The 18,622-nt window shown below is 42.4% G+C and overlaps 1 protein-coding gene across 6 annotated transcripts in view; it reads right to left on the bottom strand.

Moving 5' to 3' along the window:
• Window positions 1–18,622, bottom strand: part of TFDP2 (transcription factor Dp-2) — a 149,216-nt gene that overhangs the window by 16,842 nt on the left and 113,752 nt on the right. For 4 of the 6 annotated variants that reach the window (XM_067540912.1, XM_067541333.1, XM_067541154.1 and 1 more), the window contains 4 exons: window positions 14,171–14,218; window positions 2,771–2,933; window positions 1,211–1,357; window positions 284–352 (listed from right to left, as the gene is read on the bottom strand). In XM_067540912.1, coding sequence (XP_067397013.1) covers window positions 284–352; window positions 1,211–1,357; window positions 2,771–2,933; window positions 14,171–14,218 — 427 coding nt within the window. The remainder of the gene's footprint in view (window positions 1–283; window positions 353–1,210; window positions 1,358–2,770; window positions 2,934–14,170; window positions 14,219–18,622) is intronic. The other 2 variants (XM_067540980.1, XM_067541071.1) reach the window with 2 other exon arrangements.

The raw sequence follows: 18,622 nt of genomic DNA, 5'->3' as shown, positions 1-18,622 counted from the left end.
TAATGACGGGGGTAGAAGATATTCATCTGGTCTACAATAGACAATGACAAATGTGCACCAGGAGGCTAGATCTATCTGAGAGGCCCCACGCTAGGATGGCAGAACTATTTTAGGTCAGGATTGAAGTACGTTGAAAGGTACATTGCAATATCACTTCCATGAGCACTAAATTAATCTAAAAACATTTATAAAGTGGAGAACACATACCCTGAACCATAACAGTTTTTTGTTAAAATTGTTAGATTTGTATCCTGGTGGCTGTTCATATAAAAATTAAATTTACCTGCAATAGTAGTTCTTGCAGCTGGGCTCTCTTCTGTTTTATTCGTTCTAGCCGTCTCTGTTTCTCTATCTTTAGAACATAAATTTAGACACATTAAGATATAATTTTGTAAATACATAAATTGCCTGGTCTCGTTTTCTGTCTAAAACAAAATAGATTTTTGCAATAAAACAACCGAAATTCTGATACACACATATAAATTCACATTATAAATTTTATTTTTTGAGGCAGGTGGGTTACAGGGAATGGTACATAAACTGAAAATCCTTCCCAGCCCTGGTTCCCCCACCGGCAAAGTGGCATAAACTCTGAGAAAGGGAGGACAAGCCTAACCTAAGACCAAAGAAGGGGACAGAGCTTGTTTGGAAGCCCAAGTGATGGGCTGAATTTAAAGGGCCCAGAGCCAGAACTGAAGACCCTGGTGAGGGCAGATACACTGCTTATTTGTTGGACTCTTTGCTACCCTGGAAAGGGTTCATTTTTGACTGTGTGACATAGCCGGAAGACTGAGCCAGAGAAGACTGGCAAAGGCAAACAGATGTCCTATAGTGGGTGCCAGGAATGGGAAAAGGATTGCAATACTGCACCTACTGCTTGGAAGTGCTCTAGGGGTGAATGCTCTTTTACACTACCTGACTTCATTGATATTTATTTGTGTCAGACAAACAGGATTTTTAGTTTGGTATGAAGTATACTGCAGTTACACTTACAATATACACAGAAACATTTCAGTGAGGATTTAAATATCAAATGTTGGTTTTATTTTCATAATAAGTAGCAATACAAAGCAATCAGATTTTTTTTAAAGTTCACATTTTTAAACACTATGCAAATATAAATACACATCCCCTTTCCGAAGTGAAACTTCTCCATTGCCACAGAATGTCATTTATTACAGAGGGGATTTCCCATCCCCTATTCACTTACCTCTAGGTTTTGACATTCTTGAGCTGAGTTTGTAGGCAGGCCAATCCATTTAATTTCCTTTTTCTCTTTTGAAATGATGTTCATTGCCATAAGTACATTGAGGGCATCATAAACTCTCCGCCTAATATTCTTCTGATCATAAGCCTGCTAAAAAAAGTCCCTGCAGTATTAAGTAGGCCAGGACCACTGCAAAAGCTAAAAGATGACACTTCAAATTTCCCTTTATAGGTTTGCAAGTGACATGAAGTCAACATATGAATAAAAGTAAATGGCAGCAGAATTCAATATGGCACTAAAACATATGCTTTATTTTATGTTATTGCTTTGAATAAAACACTAAGGGGTTTGAATGAAAGATCATGAGAAAACAGTGAGGCAAAACATAATACAACAGAATATAAACGATCTACTTCTTGATTTTGCATATTAAAAAATATTGTTAGGCTTAATCTTGTCCCCCTTTCATGCTTCAGCTCTTATCATTAAGTACATCATTTAAAAAAAAATAAATCACTTAAAACAGAAGCAGACCGTTCTTGAAGAGTCATAGGTGCATAAAATAGAGTACTTTTGATACAAAAGGTGAATGTATTAGCATTGTAAAAGATTCCAAACTAGTAGCTGGATGTGTATTCTTACAATTACAGCTATACACATTTTAAAACAAAGAACTGCCTTTAACAAATCTGTTGTAATGAAACCAGTTTTTAAATACGTATCATAGTGCGTTTATGGAGAGAAAAGTTTTTTACCATTTGGATTTTCAAACTGTTGAGTTAAGAGAATGCACAATATTTTTGTTTCGCCTAGGTTGCTTTTATCTCCTCTTCATATGTATAGGCTGAAATCAATATTTCAAACTCTCACAAAGGACCTTCTCTGGCCTTGCCAAACTAATTATTATTCTCTGTTTACATGACCCAAGTTAAACAGAAAATGAAATAATCCCAAATTATGTTTTATCCTGGCAATTAATTTACTGCCTGAATTCTTAAACTCCTATATATTACTAACAACTTCAATCCATCAAAATATGATTATATCTTATAGCAAAATTATTTCTACAGAAATTGATTTTTCTAATTGTGTTTCCATACAAAAATGACCGATCTAATTAATAACTTGTGCAGTTTTGTGTGCACATAATTAAGACTATGATTGGCTTAGTTATTACAAATTGTGAAATTGAGACAAGTGTCCTCCGTTTCAGTGAGACCAAAGCACCTCAAACTTTCAGTTATGTGGGGCACAGTGTGAGTAAAATATCTTAAAAGCCAATTTTAAGGCAGCCTGTTGTCTCTGTACTTTGTTGTATTTTAAAGGGTATTCAGTGATATTAATTCTATGGTTAAAATGGAACCTGTTTTATATATTGCATGTTGATGTTTTTGGGAATGGTCTAGGTCTAGATCTATAGACTTGAGACACATATGTTTTAAAGAGACAGTGGAACATGACAAGTCAAGGCAGAAACAGGAGTAGAATTCCAAGAGAACTATGGCAGGATAGGACAGTAGTTGTTTAGCTGTAAAATAAAAAATTAACATCATATCTACTTACTGAATCTGTTGCCAAGTGGCTATTAGAATTTGTGAATTCTGATACCAGTTCATCAGCTACTTCGTTGTAGGACGTTGTTCCTTTACGCTGGACTTTTTCACATACTTTCATTGAAAAATGCCTCAGACCCTTTCCATTTTTATCTCCTTTTTTGCTTCTTTTACTATGGGAGGAAAATAAGTCATTTTGAGATAATGACTTTTTGTAAGTTCTTCTGATTAGGCAGCAAAATGTTAAGCTTGTTAACAAGCTTTGCACAGTGAGATGGCTGGCTTCAGACATAAAGTATCTCATATTTTTGAACAGGAAAAAGATAAGTGATGATGTAAAGAGTGATGTGATATCCTTTAAGGATTCCAGGTCCTTCGCACCCAAAACTAGCACTGAAATTAATGAGAATTCTGGATGTACAAGAAACTAGGAATCAGGCCCAAGTACGAACTGAGTAACATGTATTAACCTTTTCAGGCCCAATCCCACAGTTCTCATGTCAGATCATGCAAGACTTAAAAAAATACCTATCTACTTGAACTATAAAGTAGGGGCATGAGTCTCATATGGGAAGGACAGGGGGATTTAAGGACAATAAGCATCATATAAGCCAACCAGAAGCTGTGAAACGGGTAGGTGTGGCCAAACTTACTGACCCTCTGAGCCACATAAAACAATCTGCAGAAGTTTGAGAGCCGAGGCACACCTTCTGGGCCTTGAGGCTTCAGCTCCATGGGCTATGCATGCTGGAGCTTCAACCTTGCTGCAGCTGAAGCCCTGAGCCCTGGCAGGCGCCTCGCATGGGGCAGAAGCCTTGAGACTCCTCTCCACGTTGTGCAGAAGCCTCTAGTCCCAACACCCCACCACAGGATAGAAGCCCCAAGCTCCCCACCCATCTGGTAGGCAGAGAATGGAGAGAGGGGCGTAGGGGGCTCTGCGAGCTGCACTTTAACTGTACAAGAGCCACATGTGGCTGGTGAGCTGCGGTTTTGCCACCCCTGGCATAGGGCCACTGTGTAGGCCGAGCCCCACAGTTGCTAAGTGTCAGACTAAAGCATTCAGCTATCAACAAAAATTAGTTCCAGACTCCTTGTCCAGAGTAGTTAAACAAGTAAATGAAGGCAGGCAGTAAAATGGCACCAAGAATCAGCAAGTTATGGGCCCACTAACATCCAAATAAGTTAGAAGATTTTTCATTTACTTCAGTGAATGTTGGTTTAGGCCCAATGAGCAGTATGCCAGATACACCTGATTGGTCCCATAGAAGTATGATTTCAAAATACATGGATATATTAGGAAAGAGTTATGATATGAATTTTTTAATCACTTCCTGATAACAAAAGGAGTAGCAACCATAAAGGAAACTCTCTCTATTGCAAAATAATCTCTACAAATTCCATCTAAATTAGTATCAGTAAAAGATTAGTCATTAGCAAGAAGATTTTACTAGCAGACCTAGCTTTTACTGGTCTAACTGTAAAGGAAACTTTATGCCTTGTATTTATTGAAAGCATTATCTAAGTAAAGAAATAATTAAAGTTTTCAAGTGGTACAATAGATTCTTTTTCTTTTGATCAAACATGCTCGCTGTCTGAGGAAGGGCATTTCTTTATAGGACTAAATGGAAATCAGTGTTTAAAACAATCCAATTTTTAGAGCTCCAAGGAGCACTGTGATCCTCAGACCTGTGATATAATGCAATTATTGGGTTTGACCCTGCACTCCTTTACTCAAAGAAAATTCCCAATGACATATTATGAATTTCTTAAATGGGAAAAAGATTGTTGTTGTTTAACAGAGTAAATTGGTTTTTCGTTTTATACTATGGGCCAGTTTCTAGTTGCTATCTTGTTTGTGATGGATTGCACCAGGAGCAATTTTTCTTACCTTGCATATCCTTTTGCGAAGTGATAGTCCAGTTTGGTCAATGTACATGGCAGAGGGGCATTGCTGGCACATGATGGTATATATAACATTAGTGGATGTGCAGGTGAATGAGCCCCTTATGGTGTAATTGATGTGGTTAGGACCAGTGATGCTGTCACTAGAGCATCACTTCGCAAAAGGATAAATGGACACAAATCAGACATAAAAAATAACAACATCCATAAACCAGTCGGAGAACACTTCAACCTCCCAGGACACTGTCTCTGACCTGAAAGTTGCTATACTTCTACAAAAAAATTTCAAAAACAGACTTGAAAGAGAAACTGCTAAGTTAGAAATTATCTGCAAACTTGACACATTCAAACTGGGTTTAAACAGGAATTTGGAATGGCTCTCTCATTACAAGAAGTAATTTGCTCTGATCACCCATTCTCACCTCCTACTCAATGGTTGTCATTAGGCCTCAAGTACCCGGCTTTCATCCACCTACCCCATTGTTGTCTATGCCTTTGGATATGTATATGTTGCCTCCTATATATGTTGCCAATATTTGCTGTATTATTTCTACCAACTGCATCTGAGGAAGTGGGCTGAAGCCCATGAAAGCTTATGCCTGCTGAAACTAAATTTGTTAGTCTTTAAAGTGCTACAGAACTCTTGTTGTTTTTGCTGTATACAGACTAACACAGCTACCCCTCTGGAACTCTTCTGTTTGGGGAGTGTTTGTTTTTTAAAAAGTGTTTTCACTGGATTTATTTTAATTGTGGAAACATTTTCTATTGGCCTTATAGAAGTGTGTTTTATATAACATTGAAACTAGGGGGAATCAAGATCTTGTGCCATGAGTCTGGGAAGAAGGCCGTACTAGCATCTCACAAATAGCCAAATTATCATAAACGACACCAAAAATGTAAGTGCAGATTTTATTAACTACTAATGGCTCCACAACATATGCAGCTAGTAAGAAGTATAATGTCAGAATAAACCCTGGGAGGATCAAAGAGACATACACTAACTTGTTCTCACTTTTCTAAGGTTCTCAATTAGGCTAACAAATTGGATGATAATTGGAAATTAATACAATTAGCAATTAATTCTAGAAAGGGGACATGATCTTCACTGCAGCATTAATTTGTATCACACAAGAAAATGATGCAGAATGTATTGACCCTTACACCTGTGAATTATGAATGCCGCTCCCTCACTTGTTAAAATCCTCAGTTACACCTTTTATTAACTATTGACTTGATATATTTATGGACATTCCCAGTCTGAGAAAAGAAAAACATTTACATAGCTGATGTAGGCTAGGAAAAGCTAGGCTATAAAGGTATTATCCTTTTTCCTTGACAGTGACATTAATATGGAAACTTGGAAGCAAGGATGCTTTCAATCTAATGAATTAGTTACATTCTGGAATAGCAATCTGTGCTAGTGTTCTACTGAGCATTTCTGGACATAATAAAGATCTGGAATCCTATTTCAACAGATAAATATTCAAGGCCAGATTAATACTTTAGGTCTTTATATTGTTTTAAAAGTTTTTATGCCACAGTTTCACAACTTGCTCAGTTTGCCAATATATTCCAGGTGATTGATCCGTTTACAAAACTAACAGACATAAGACCAAAATTCTCCCATTCATTTTGAAGGGAACTGTGGAAATGCATTGGAAGGCAGAATTTGGCCCCCTATACTGTCAATGCTAGCAAGCCACAGAAAAATTTAAACTTTTCAAAAAAATTGTTCTGGAGACCTCATGCATATACTTTGCATATATTTAAAAGGAAAAGTGTACAAAACTACACTGGAAAAGGGGGAGATACAGAAGGGAAAGAATAGCAGTAAGCAGAAATATTTAATTTTATCCAGTTAAAGAAACTGGACAAGCCTTGGTACTCAAAGAAATAAATGCAAGAGATGTTTTGGAAGCAAAGTGAAGAGTTATTCACCTTATGCAGTAACTCTGGTTCTTTGAGATGTGTGTCCCTATGGGTGCTCCATTCTAGGTGTGTGCGCCTCAGAATGGAGATTTTAGGTAGCACGTTCGGCCTGCATGTCTGCTCTCCCCAAGTCATGCTGTGCCTCCGTGCTATATAGCGCTGTGCAGGTGAACTGCCATCAGTTCCTTCTCTATCACAAAGCTCATTGATAAGAATTCTGAAGCAGAGGGGAGGAGGGCAGGTAATGGAGCACACACAAGAAGACACATCTCAAAGAACCACAGTTATTGCCAAAAGTGAGTAACCCTTTCTTCTTCTTTGAGCAGTGTACTATGGGTGCTCTACTCTAGATGACTCTACAGGAGTACTCCTAATGGAGGGGATGGGCTTTGGAGTCAAATCTAATATTAAAGATAATACAGTAGAGACAAATATGGCATCGGATACTGAGTGACTGCATAATGTTCAGCAAATATACGAGCAGATATCCAATTAACTGCTCTGCATATTTCTGTGATCAGAATGTTCTTGAGGAAGGCTATGGAAGTAGAACGAGATCTTGTGGAATGAGTTCTAACTCCAGAAGGAGGTTGAAGGTCATGAGTGTGATAGCAATAGGTAATCCAATATCTATTTAGAGAGTCTTTGTTTAGAGAATGGGGATCCCTTAGATCTGTCTGCAATGGAGAGGAATAGTCTGGGAGATTTTCTGAAAGGTTTATTCCTACCCAAATAGAAGGCTAATGTTCTCTTGACATTGATGTAATATTGCCTCCCTTTTGCCCTGATGTGGTTTGGGAAAGAAGCCTGGGAAGTGGATAAGCTGATAAGCTGGTATTTTTGGCAGGAATTTAGGGTGTGGTTTGATTGTAACCTTGTTTTAGAAAAAGATTGTAAAGGGGGGGGCGGGGTGAGTATGCCATTAGTGCCCTGTCTCTCCCACTATCCTAGCAGACATGATGGCCACTAGGAATGCAGTCTTCATAGAGAGGTGTAGTAGAGCAAGTGACCATAGGTTCAAAGGGAGACCTTGTAAGGCACTTGAGGACAAGGTTGAGGTCCCAGGCTGGTGTAGGATGTCTGATTTGTGGGAAGAGGTTATCCATACCCTTTTGAGAAACTTCTTTGCTGTAGGATAAACCATCTGCCTTCTGATAGAAGGCGGTGATGGCTGTGAGATATCCCTTTATGGAGCTTAGAGTTAATTCTGACTTTTTTAGTTCTAGGATGTAGTTGAGCACAAGTGGTAGTGGAGAGGATGTAGAGATAACGTGTCTTGAGTCACACCAGAGTTGGAATCTCTTCCTGCTTTGAATAATATGTGTGATGAGTAGTTAGTTTCCTGTTACGTAGCATCACCTCCTTTACATCCTCAGAGCAGTTCATTTCTAAACTTTGGAACATCAGTGAGCCATGCCTTGAGGTGGAGAACCTGCAGATTGGGGTAGTGGATCTGTCCCACATCCTGAGAGAGGAAGTGAGGAAAGAGTTGGAGAGAGTTTGGCAGGCAAACTACCATTTGAGTAAGTATGGAAACCATGTCTGTCTTGGCTAGGATCTGATTTCGCAGGTTGCTTCAACCGAACTTCGCCTCCCTTCATGTAACAGCATGGTTTCTGTGTGGTTAAACCCCGAAGAGCATGCCTGCTCAGAACAGGTACGGAAGGTCTTACTAGGCAGTAGAAAGCCCTCCACCAGAGCGACTTATCTGTTCGTTTATCAGCAGACTCAGCTCTTGGAAGGGGGCGCAGACCATGCCGATGCTGCATCAGACTCTGTGAATGACCTTTGATAAACTAGTCGTCAAGGTAGGAGTAGACCTGTATTTCTCAATGTCTGAGAAAGGCTGCCACAAGTACCATGCACTTTGTGAAAACCTGGCCTGTCAGCGACCCCAAAAAGGGTTGGGTGGTGAATTATAAGTGGCGACGGCCTACCACTGGAGGAACCTCCTGTGTCTGGGGAAAATGGAAATATTAAAATATGCGTCCTTTAGGTTGAGGGCAGCATACCAGTCCCCTGGATCCAGGAAGGGAATGATAGAGGCTCGGGAGACCATGTGGGACCTCAACTTCTTGAGATATTTGTTGAGGTAGCACAGGTCCAGAATGGGTTAGAGCCCCCTTTTGCCGTTGGGATTAGGAAGTAAAACCCTCTTCCCCTCAAGTGTGGAGGAACCTCCTCCACGGACCCCATGCTTAGGAGGGATTGTACCTCCTGAATGAGGGACGGATATGGGGGTGGGAGGGAGAGGTGGACAAGAACTGGAGGGCATACCCAACCGTCACCATGCTGAGGACACAACTGTTCAATGTTACAGTAGCCCATACACAGCTGAAAAGCGACAGATGGTCCAAAAATAAAGGGGAAACTGAGCTGGAGATAGTTATGGCAGAGACTGGCACAGTGCCCCTGGATGCAACCTGAAAAGGACCGCCTGGGCCTGCCTGAGCATCTTTGAGACCCTGACTGGGGGGGTGGAGGGAACGGGTGACACCGCTTGTAACCAGTCTTTCCTCTTATAGGGCTCATGTCTCTGAGGCCCTGAAAACCGAGCGGGGTTGCTGTGGTCAGAAGTGCTTCCTGGAAGAGAAAGGTGCATACAATTCCACGGAGAGCAAAGTAGCCCTCAAATCCTTTAGCCCGTGGAGCCTGGTGTCAGACTGCACCGAAAATAAGGCTAAGCCCTCAACTGAGAGGTCCTGAATGTACTGCTGGACCTCATGGGGCAGACCAGAGGACTGGAGCCAGGAGCAGCATCTTATAGTGATTGCAGAGGCCTTTGTCTGAGCCGCTGAACCTGCAGCATCCAGAGCCGTCTGCAAAGAGGTCCTGATGACAACCTTACCCTCGACCAGGAGGGCCACAAAATCCTGTTTAGACACCTGGGGCAAGGAGTCTTTGAACTTATTAAGGGAATCCCAAAGATTAAAATCGTTTTGCCCCAACAGCATCTGCTGGTTGGCAATACAAAGCTTCAAGCTCCCCGTTGAATAAACCTTTTTACCGAAAAGGTCTATTTTCTTCATTTCCTTAACGCTCATGGGTGGCACTAGCTTGTCCCTGCCTGTCTCTATGAATTTGCCGTTGCCACTACCAGGAACCCTGGGAGAGGGTGGGAGAACAAACAGTCAAAGTTCTTTGCAGAGACATAGTATTCTTCTCTCCCGTTTGGATGTAGGGAAGAGGGAATCTGCCAAAAGGACCTTGACAAGGCCCATTACTGCCTTACTGATCAGTAGGGCAACCTTGGCAGGGGCTGCAACAAACAATATGTCAATAAAGGTTTGCAATGTCTTCCTGAGTTCTTTCACCACCAGGCTCAAGTTTGAAGGGACCCATCTCAATAGAGCCACATCTGGGGAGGATGATGAGAAGCTTGTACTGGCAGAGAGGCTTCTTCCTCTTCCTCCTCTATGTCCTCTGCGGGCAATTCCTGGACCTTGGTACCAGGGTCGGTACTGGAGTTAGGGTCCAGTGCCGAATGGGCGGGCACAGTGCCTGCCTGTCCGATGCCACTGAGACCGAGTGATGCGAGGGTGGACCTTGAACAGGGGGAAACCCCCAGAGATTCCAGTACAACCACTGCATGGCCAACTGGTTAGCTGGCTAACTGCCTGCTGCAGGACTGGTGCCATAGCCTGTAGCGGGGTACGCAGAGAGCCCCCAATGTCCCTTTGGCACATTGGGTTCCTCCTCCAAGGTGGAGCCTTCCCCTTATGACCATGGTGGAGTGGTGCCCACTTTCGCCTCTACTGGGTGCCAGAGGTGTGGGGAGTGGTGCCACGTCGGGGAGTGGTAGCTATTTGGGGATCACTGATTAGACTGGAGATTGATAACGAGGCTGGGACTGGTTCTGAGTCATGCCAGGGACTGGTGCTGCACTGGGGATTGGCACTGTGCTGAGGATTGGCACCATGACGGGGACCGATAGTGCCCCACTCCCCAACACACTGACATCATCTGTGGCTTACTCCTGGATAGTGCTCTGGGTCCTAGTGCCAGAAAGGTGCCAGTAGCCTCCTGCTCATTCCTGCCTGCAGGGAACATCTGCACTCTGTGTCCTGATGGAAGGGGGGAGGGACCAGCAGGGACAACATGTCCCTAGCTGCCCGAAAGACTTCAGGCATGGACAGGACAGCCAGACCGTTGGCATTAGCCAGGGTGGGCAGTGGGTCTTGGATAGACTCGACGGTGCCGACACTGGTCCCAATGAAGCGGAATGGCCTCACAAGGGTTTCGCTCCCTCTGCCTGCTTGTCCTTTACTTGTGCTGGCAAGCGCCCTCTGTCAGTGCGCTGCTTTTTGTTTCTTCCTCGGCACCAGCAGAGATGAGTGGTGCCGACAAGTGCCCAGTACCAGGGGCACACTTCATACCAATGCTGATATATCTGGTGCGGCATTAGTGTATCAATGTATCTGGTGCGGCATTGGAGCAGCTAGGCTCTGAAATGGGCCTGAGGGCAAGCTTCCATCAAGATAGCTTTCAGTCTAATGTCCTGTTCTTTTCTCATGGGGGGTTTGAAGCCCTGACAATCCTGGCACTTATCTCTTCCATGGTACTCTCCTCGGCACTTGAGACAGTCAGCATGTAGATCGCTCATAGGCATGTGCTTACCACAGGAGGCAAAGGGTTTGAAAACAGGGAACCTGGGCATGCCTGGCCCCTGGGCAAGGAGTCCCTTGACAGAGGAACACTCCTATATACTCTATTATTTACAGTAACTATACACATTAAAGCAATTGAACATGAATGAATTACTAAACCACTAAGGATAGAAGCCTTGCCAGAGCAAGAGAAAACATTCCAGCAACTATTATGGGCAGTAAAAAGGAACTGAAGGATCAGGGTGCCGGTGGTACCCCTTATACTGGCACATACATGCATGACTCCAGAGGGCGCTAGAGCCGGCCCTATGGATACCACTAGGGGAGAAATTTCCAGCAACTCTGCACACGGTACACACACACCTAACACGGAATGGACATGAGCAAGCACTTGAAGAAGAACCATCAGTTTTTTCTGCAAATAACTTGGATCCTTCGAATGGCAGATCTTCCACAGTGGATTGTACCTCCTTTGGAAAGCCGGAAAAGTGAAGCCATAAAGCTCTCCGCATGACCAATGCTGTTGAGATGGAGTGAGCAGCTGTATCAGCAGCATCCAGACAGGCCTGCAACAACGTCCTTGCAAGGAGCTGATCCTCAGCAATGACCACCTAAAAATGTTCTGTTTGATTAGATGGGAGATGTTCGATGAAGGCGTTTAACTTAGAGCAGTTGATATGATTGTATTTTGTCATATGGGCTTGGTAATTAGTGATTCTAAATTGTAGAGTTGCTGATGAACATGATTTCCTTCCAAATAAATCCAGTCGTTTCCCGTCACTGTCGTAGGGTGCTGATTTAGTGTGGTGTTGTCTGCCACGTTCATTTACAGCATCAATGACATGGGAATTCAGGGATGAGTGAGAAAATAAAAAGTACACATCCCCAGAGGAAACAATATTTTTGTCTGCTGTCTTGCATATGGAAGGTATTGTGGCTGGTATCTGCCAGATAGTTTTTGCTGGGTTGAGCAAGGTCTCATTGACAGGGAGTGCAATGCAAGCTGATGAAGTAGTATGTAGGATGTTCAGCAGCTTATGTTGTGACTTCTTCATTTCTTCAAGCGGAATTTGTAGTGAATCCACTACTCTCTTAATGAAATCTTGAAATTGTTTGAAGTAGTCTACCAGTGTTGGTGGGGAAGGCATAACATCTTCATCAGGAGAGGAGGAAAAGATGTTGGTCACAGGAGTAACTTTCTTGTCTAGTCTCAATTCCTGCTCCTCAACTGTCTCCTTGTGAGGACCAAGGGGTCAGGATAGAGACTCTGAAGGATATTGTCTTCCTCTATCCCTTTGGGTGACACTTGATGACTTTGAAAATTGGTGTCTAAGGGCTACTGAGGTTGTGCAAAGGGCATGGATGGGAGCACCCAAAGGTGTCCTTGCCAGCTTGATGGAATGTCCTCCCATGGCAGTAAACTGGGGTTGTAGCGATTTCTGGGTGGCTGGCTTCTTGATATTGTGATGGAGAGCCTTCCACAGACACTGAATATAAGTCCTCCTCCTCGCTTGACAGAGTCAGAGCAGTCATGGATGCTGGTACTGCATGTAGGTCAGGGTACCGAGATGTGACCGGTACTGAGAGCGTGTCAGTGCTGAGCAGAGGCGAGTTAGGTATCTCCAAGACTAGTAAGTCTGCACAGAAACAAAATTCCGGCAGTACTGGAGGCAAGCTGAGTGGCAGTGGCTGATATAGATGGAGCTGATGGTACCATGGGTCTTCTGTGCTCTGATGAATGGCCAGTAGGTGTCATTCTAGTCTTCTGCAGGGTCAAAATACTTGCGAGAACTCCATTGGTGCCACTTTAGAGGAGCTAGATCGCTCTTTATCACTCCTTTCCGCGATGATACCAATTTTCCCGAGCTTGTGCCCTTTAGGGTCTTTAGGCATACTGGTGGTACTGGTACCTGAGAAGCCTGCAGCCTTGTGGGTACCCTGTTGTACTGAGGTGGTTGAGCTTGTCAGGGATCTCTTTTTCATGGTCGATTCTCTACTCAGGGGACTTGTGGCCTACTTTTTTGAGAGGTGTTCAAATATTTCCTCTTTGAAGTCACCAGAGAGTGTTGAGCTGAGGACAATGATGGAATTGGCCTCGTCGGGGACCACTGTACTGGGGAGGAGTGCCAGGACCAGGGTTGGAGGCTGGTCTGAGTGAAATTTCCATCCTAAGGAGTCTCAATTTTAGTTCACGTTTTTTCCTAGCCATTGATTTTAGTTTCAGGTAAAAAGTGCACTTTTGAGGCATGTCTGACTCTCGAGGCAGTGAATGCAGCAGGAATGTTCATCACTGACTGGAATGGCTTCTTGAGATGAGATAAAATATTTAAGCATGGGGGAGCTGGGCATAACCTTTCCTGAGAGGGAAGAGTCAAAGAAAAACTAATTAAGGACAGGGAGTTAGCTATTCTAATAATAAAATAAAGAAGAGAAAAATTTTTGAAAGAAAAGAAGTATTAAAACTAACTAATGGAAAGTACATGAACTACACTATTAACAGCGAAACATGAGCAAAATATAAAGAACTCTGAAATTGGACTCTGCTAAGGCTCTGTCTCAGCCCAAAAGCAGTTGAGAGGAAGCTCGCCTATATAGTTATATAGCACTGAGGCAGAGCACAAGACTGAGAGCTGGCATATGCAGGCAGAATGGACACTGCTACCTAAAATCTCCGATCTGAGATGCAGGACGTGAATATACCTAGAGTGGAGCACCCATACGGACACTACTTGATGAAGAAACGTAATTTAATACCTGTTTTTGTTACATAGAAAACCAGAACCATCCTGCTTCTGGGAAAGTGTTTCATTTATTTTTAATGGCTCTCTTTTTTGTATTTATGATGACTACTTTTCTAACTAAAGTAGTTTAGCTACCACTGAAAATGGGAACAGGACATCTCTCCCTTTCAAGTTGGAACAGAGTAAATCCGGTTATAAATATACATGTGGCACACATTCCGCAGTTCTCACCTTTCTGAAAAATCTGATTCTATAAATTCCCGAGCCCGTTTTCTGTCCCTAGGGAGAAGGAAACATTTACAAAAAATTTTAAGATCTCTCTGATAAAGGGACCAAGAAAATTTATACATTTTGTATATAAGAATATTAGCAGTCTTGTGCTTGGGCATTTAAAAAAAAACATTAATCTTTAAACACAGTTAAATGTACTATGCAAACCATAGTGAGAGAAAAAATAATGCAAATATCACCTGACAGAATTTAAGTGAGAAATGGTTAAGATTTTTGAGGCAGCATGGTGCAGAGGATAGTGGGAGTGAGGAAACATGGGTTCTATTCCAAGGTCTGCCACTGATTTGCTGCATGATCTCAGGCAAGTCACTTAAGCTGGCATTATTAGTAATGCCAAAGAGAGCTAGACAACTAAATCTCATTGAAATTCAATGGATTTGAGTTAAGTCCCTTAGGCTCCTTTGAAAAGCCAACCCTTAAATTCTATGCCTTGGTTTTTCCCATCTTAAAAAGGAGATTATAATGATTCCCTTTATAAAGCACTTTGAGATCTACAGATGAAAAGAGCTAGACAAGTATTATTAAGATTTCATGATGAATATTGTATTCACATATTATCCAACTTACATCTTTGTTATATAAGAAAGAACAGATACTTACCTTACACTAACTGTAGTTCAGTCAGTGTGGATTCTACTATAGCTGTACATGCATGCACAAATGGATTTATTTAACAGTATAGTTCAGTGGGTTTGTGCATGCACCATTTGCCTTCTTGTGATTGGGCATAAAGGGTGGGGTGGTTCTGACCCTCCCTCAGTTCTCTCGCATTTTGAACCCTGTGGTAGTGGAGGACTCTGAAAGCAAGGATGGAGGGTGGTTTGTGGGACCCACATGGACCACAATAGCTTGAAGAACAAGTTACTGGAGGGTAAATAACCATTCTCTCTTCTTTGAGTATGAGTCAAGTGTGGATCCCACACTGTAAATGACTGGCAAGTGGTATCCCCTCTGGATGGTGAGATGTGCAGCAGCTACATCAGTTAGGGATTGGAGCACTGCTCCCCCAAATTTGGCATCTGCTCTGGCAGCTAAGTCCAATGTATAATGCTTGTCAAGATTCAGTGGGTTACTCTACATTGTTGCCTTGCAGATCTTGAAAAATGGCACATTCCTAAAGCAGGCAGAGGATGCTGCTTGAGCCTTGGTGGAGTGAGTTTTGATGTTTAGTGGGAGGCACACCAGCCAACTGGTAACACAGTGAGATACAGCATGTTCTCCACCCAAATATCCTTTATGATGAGATGGCCTGGTCTTTGGAGTGGCCAGCTACAGCCAGAAATAAACAGGAAGACAGCCTGAACTATTTGGTTCTGTCAACGTAGCAAAGCAGGCTCTGGAAACGTTCAGTGTGTGTAACTTCTTCCCTCCAGGCAAGAATGGGGTTTTGGGAAGAAGACAGACAGGTTGATTGATTCAGATGTAATTCCAAGAGCACCTGAGTGATATATTTAGGGATAAGGTGATGCTAAAACGCTTACCCAACTAAACATCAGGGAGGGAGGATCAGCCACAAGCACCTTGGAGTTTGCACTCTCTCTTGACTGAAGTGATTGCAACTAGGAAGACAGTCTTCAAAGTGAGATGACAAACAGCATTCTGAAAGGGACTCAAAGGGAAGCTCCATGAGTCTTGAGAGGATAATACTAAGGTTGCAGACAGGTTCTCTGACCAGGTCCTGAGAGACATGGATATTATCAAATGAGAGAAAACTGAATAAGACTGTACAGGTGGATGGCAAATAGAGATTGCTGCAAAGTGGACTTTAATAGAGCTGAATGAAAGACTGGAGTGTTGTAAATGCATCAACTAACTAGTTGAGGATCTGCAGTACTGAAACCTCCATATGGTACAGGCCAAGTTGGGCCACTCAAATTAAGAACCTGTTCCATTTTGACAAACAAGTCCATCTGGTGGACATCTTCCTGATCTGTAGCAGGATTTTCTGGACTTTTCTAGAGCAGTCCCTGTCTTTATCCAGCCAATTTCCAAGCCTGTCAGGTGCAGTGACTTAGGATCAGAACAAAGGATCTGACTGTGTAGGTCCAAGAAGTCTGGGAGCTGAATCAGTAGCTGAATGGACAGCAGAAGCAGGTTTGTCGACCAAACCTACCTCGACCAGTATGGAGCTATGAGAATGATCACAGCTCTGTCTCTTGATTTTGGAAATCACTTTGGGGGATCAGTGATGATGGTGAAGAAGAGTATATCTGCTCGGCAAATGATGGTGTGGCGGAGGATATTATTCTGAGGCTGCTTCCAATATTGGTCATCTACTAGGGATCTCTCTGGAGATAATCTAGAGTTGTCCAGGACGCCAGGGTTTACTTTAGGCCCTTGCTGGGTCTGTGCTGTTCCTGGTCTGGTTGAAGACTCAGATGCTCTATTTTCAAGGAGTGATGTTTTGTATCCTCCTGCTGAGACCTCCCTTCACATTTGGTGTTATATTTAGGTTCCATGTGGCTCTATAAGTGAGCATTGTCTTTAAATACAGGCATGGGTGCCAACTTAACTGCCTGGAATGCCTGTGTCAGAGCTACAAGTGCAGGTGCCAGAGCAGTTTATGACGAGACTGTCAGTATCAAGGCTTTCTATACTGAAGACTTCACTGATGTTTAAGTAATCTGTGTTGAAGTCACTGGTGCCAGTTCTGCTGATGCTCTCTTTGCCTTCTCTCCAGTGCTTGATCCTGGTGGTATGATATGTGCTCAAGGGAGCTCTGGTTGATGCTGGCTCATCTGGCCTTGCACTAGTAGTGATCTTCATTTCTGGGTCCAAAGCAACCTTCATGGATTTCTCTTGCAGATGTAGCTTGTGCTGGGTGTCCCTGGATTTACAGATCCTAGATGAAAAGGACTTGCACACACAGCACCTGTCTGGGATATGGCATTTCCCTAGAAAGAAGCAGCATTGATTGTGTCCATCTTTGAAAGGGATCAGCCACTCACAGGATGGGCAGGGTTTAAACCCTTAAAATTTGGATTCTGCCACTAGGTGTGGTGGTTAGCATGAAGTGACTCACCCTGGTGCATGGAAGGGTCTCAGGTAACTTTTCTTCTCTCTCTGTGTGAAGATGAAGATTTCTTTACAAATTTGATGATATAAATGGTTTTAAAGTCTCTAAGTGTGGTGTGTTGGCCAGGTGCTAGATTCCTTCTCACTGCTATGAGTGATAAGAGGGAACTGAGGGAGGGTCAGGACCACGCTATCTTTAAGCCCTTGTGTAGGAGCACGAGGTGGCACAGGGTACATGTATGGCCCTGACAGACACTATTATTCAAAAGAATCTGATCTTGCATGCATGAGGCATGTGCACACCTAGAGTGGAATCCAGACACAGAACTTTAGAATCTTGATTAGAACACCAACAGATTAGGAGTAATCATTTAGACAAAGACAATTTTGCAAGTCACAGCACTCTAAATACCTACTATCGTATAATCCAAATATCACAATAGCACACACGCTAAGAGAAAAAGACAAAAAACATAAGAGGGCCGACCTACTGACCTACCCTTATTCAACAATTATTTAACAACTGTTAAAGCATAGGACAAGGAGTCAGGATAGGTACAAAAATTCTGTTCCCATTACTTCCAAAGACTTATTGGGCACTCTTTGACAAGTCGCTTAAACTTTTTGTGCTTCTAGTTCCCCGTTTATAAAACTGGGAAGATATTACTGACTATACATCATTGGTTAGAAAACTGAGGATTACTTACTTTGTGTCTGAAAATTGATGTGAGAATCCTGAATCAAGTGCGAAATATTACTGTGAGAGTAATAATATTAATGGTTGATGTAGCATGGTCCTGTCATTTACGTGGTATCTGAGCACTTTTCAGCATTCAAAAGGTAAGTAAGCCTATTTTTAAATGAGTAGTAGCATTTGCAGGGAAGGATATGTTGATGTTGGGCTATCGGTTATACTTGCCCTAAAAGCCTTGCTTGAAAATTAAAAGTTATTTCAAAAGCATTGCATTAAATCTGTGTAGGATATCTAAAGGTGCAGGAATGCTGAAATAATTTTTTTTTAAAAAAAGGATCCTGAAAGATTTTAAAGCTCAAAACTCAAATCACCATCATTCAGCGACCTCTGGGAAGACAATAGATTGACACAGTGTAAATCAGTAATATGAAAATATAGCATTTGACTACAGATAGAGTTTATCACTAGTTTTATGTCCTGTTTTTAAAAATGCCTCTTAAAGCATGCTTGACACACCCTTCTACTGTTGGCAAACGCCAATATGCTTTACAGTAAGGATACCATAAATTTGTATGGATTTTTGAGGAGTAAGGACTTGTTTTAATTGTGCAAGTATGTTCAACCCTTTCCATTATTACAGGAAAATAGGCATCACCACAAACCCATATACAAATTAGGTAGTG

The sequence above is a fragment of the Emydura macquarii genome, unplaced genomic scaffold (genome assembly GCF_026122565.2).
Source record: "Emydura macquarii macquarii isolate MOO-44397 ecotype Brisbane River unplaced genomic scaffold, CSIRO-AGI_Emac_v2 contig_18, whole genome shotgun sequence".
Classification (NCBI taxonomy): domain Eukaryota; kingdom Metazoa; phylum Chordata; order Testudines; family Chelidae; genus Emydura; species Emydura macquarii.
This window is presented reverse-complemented; position numbering and strand designations above follow the sequence as displayed.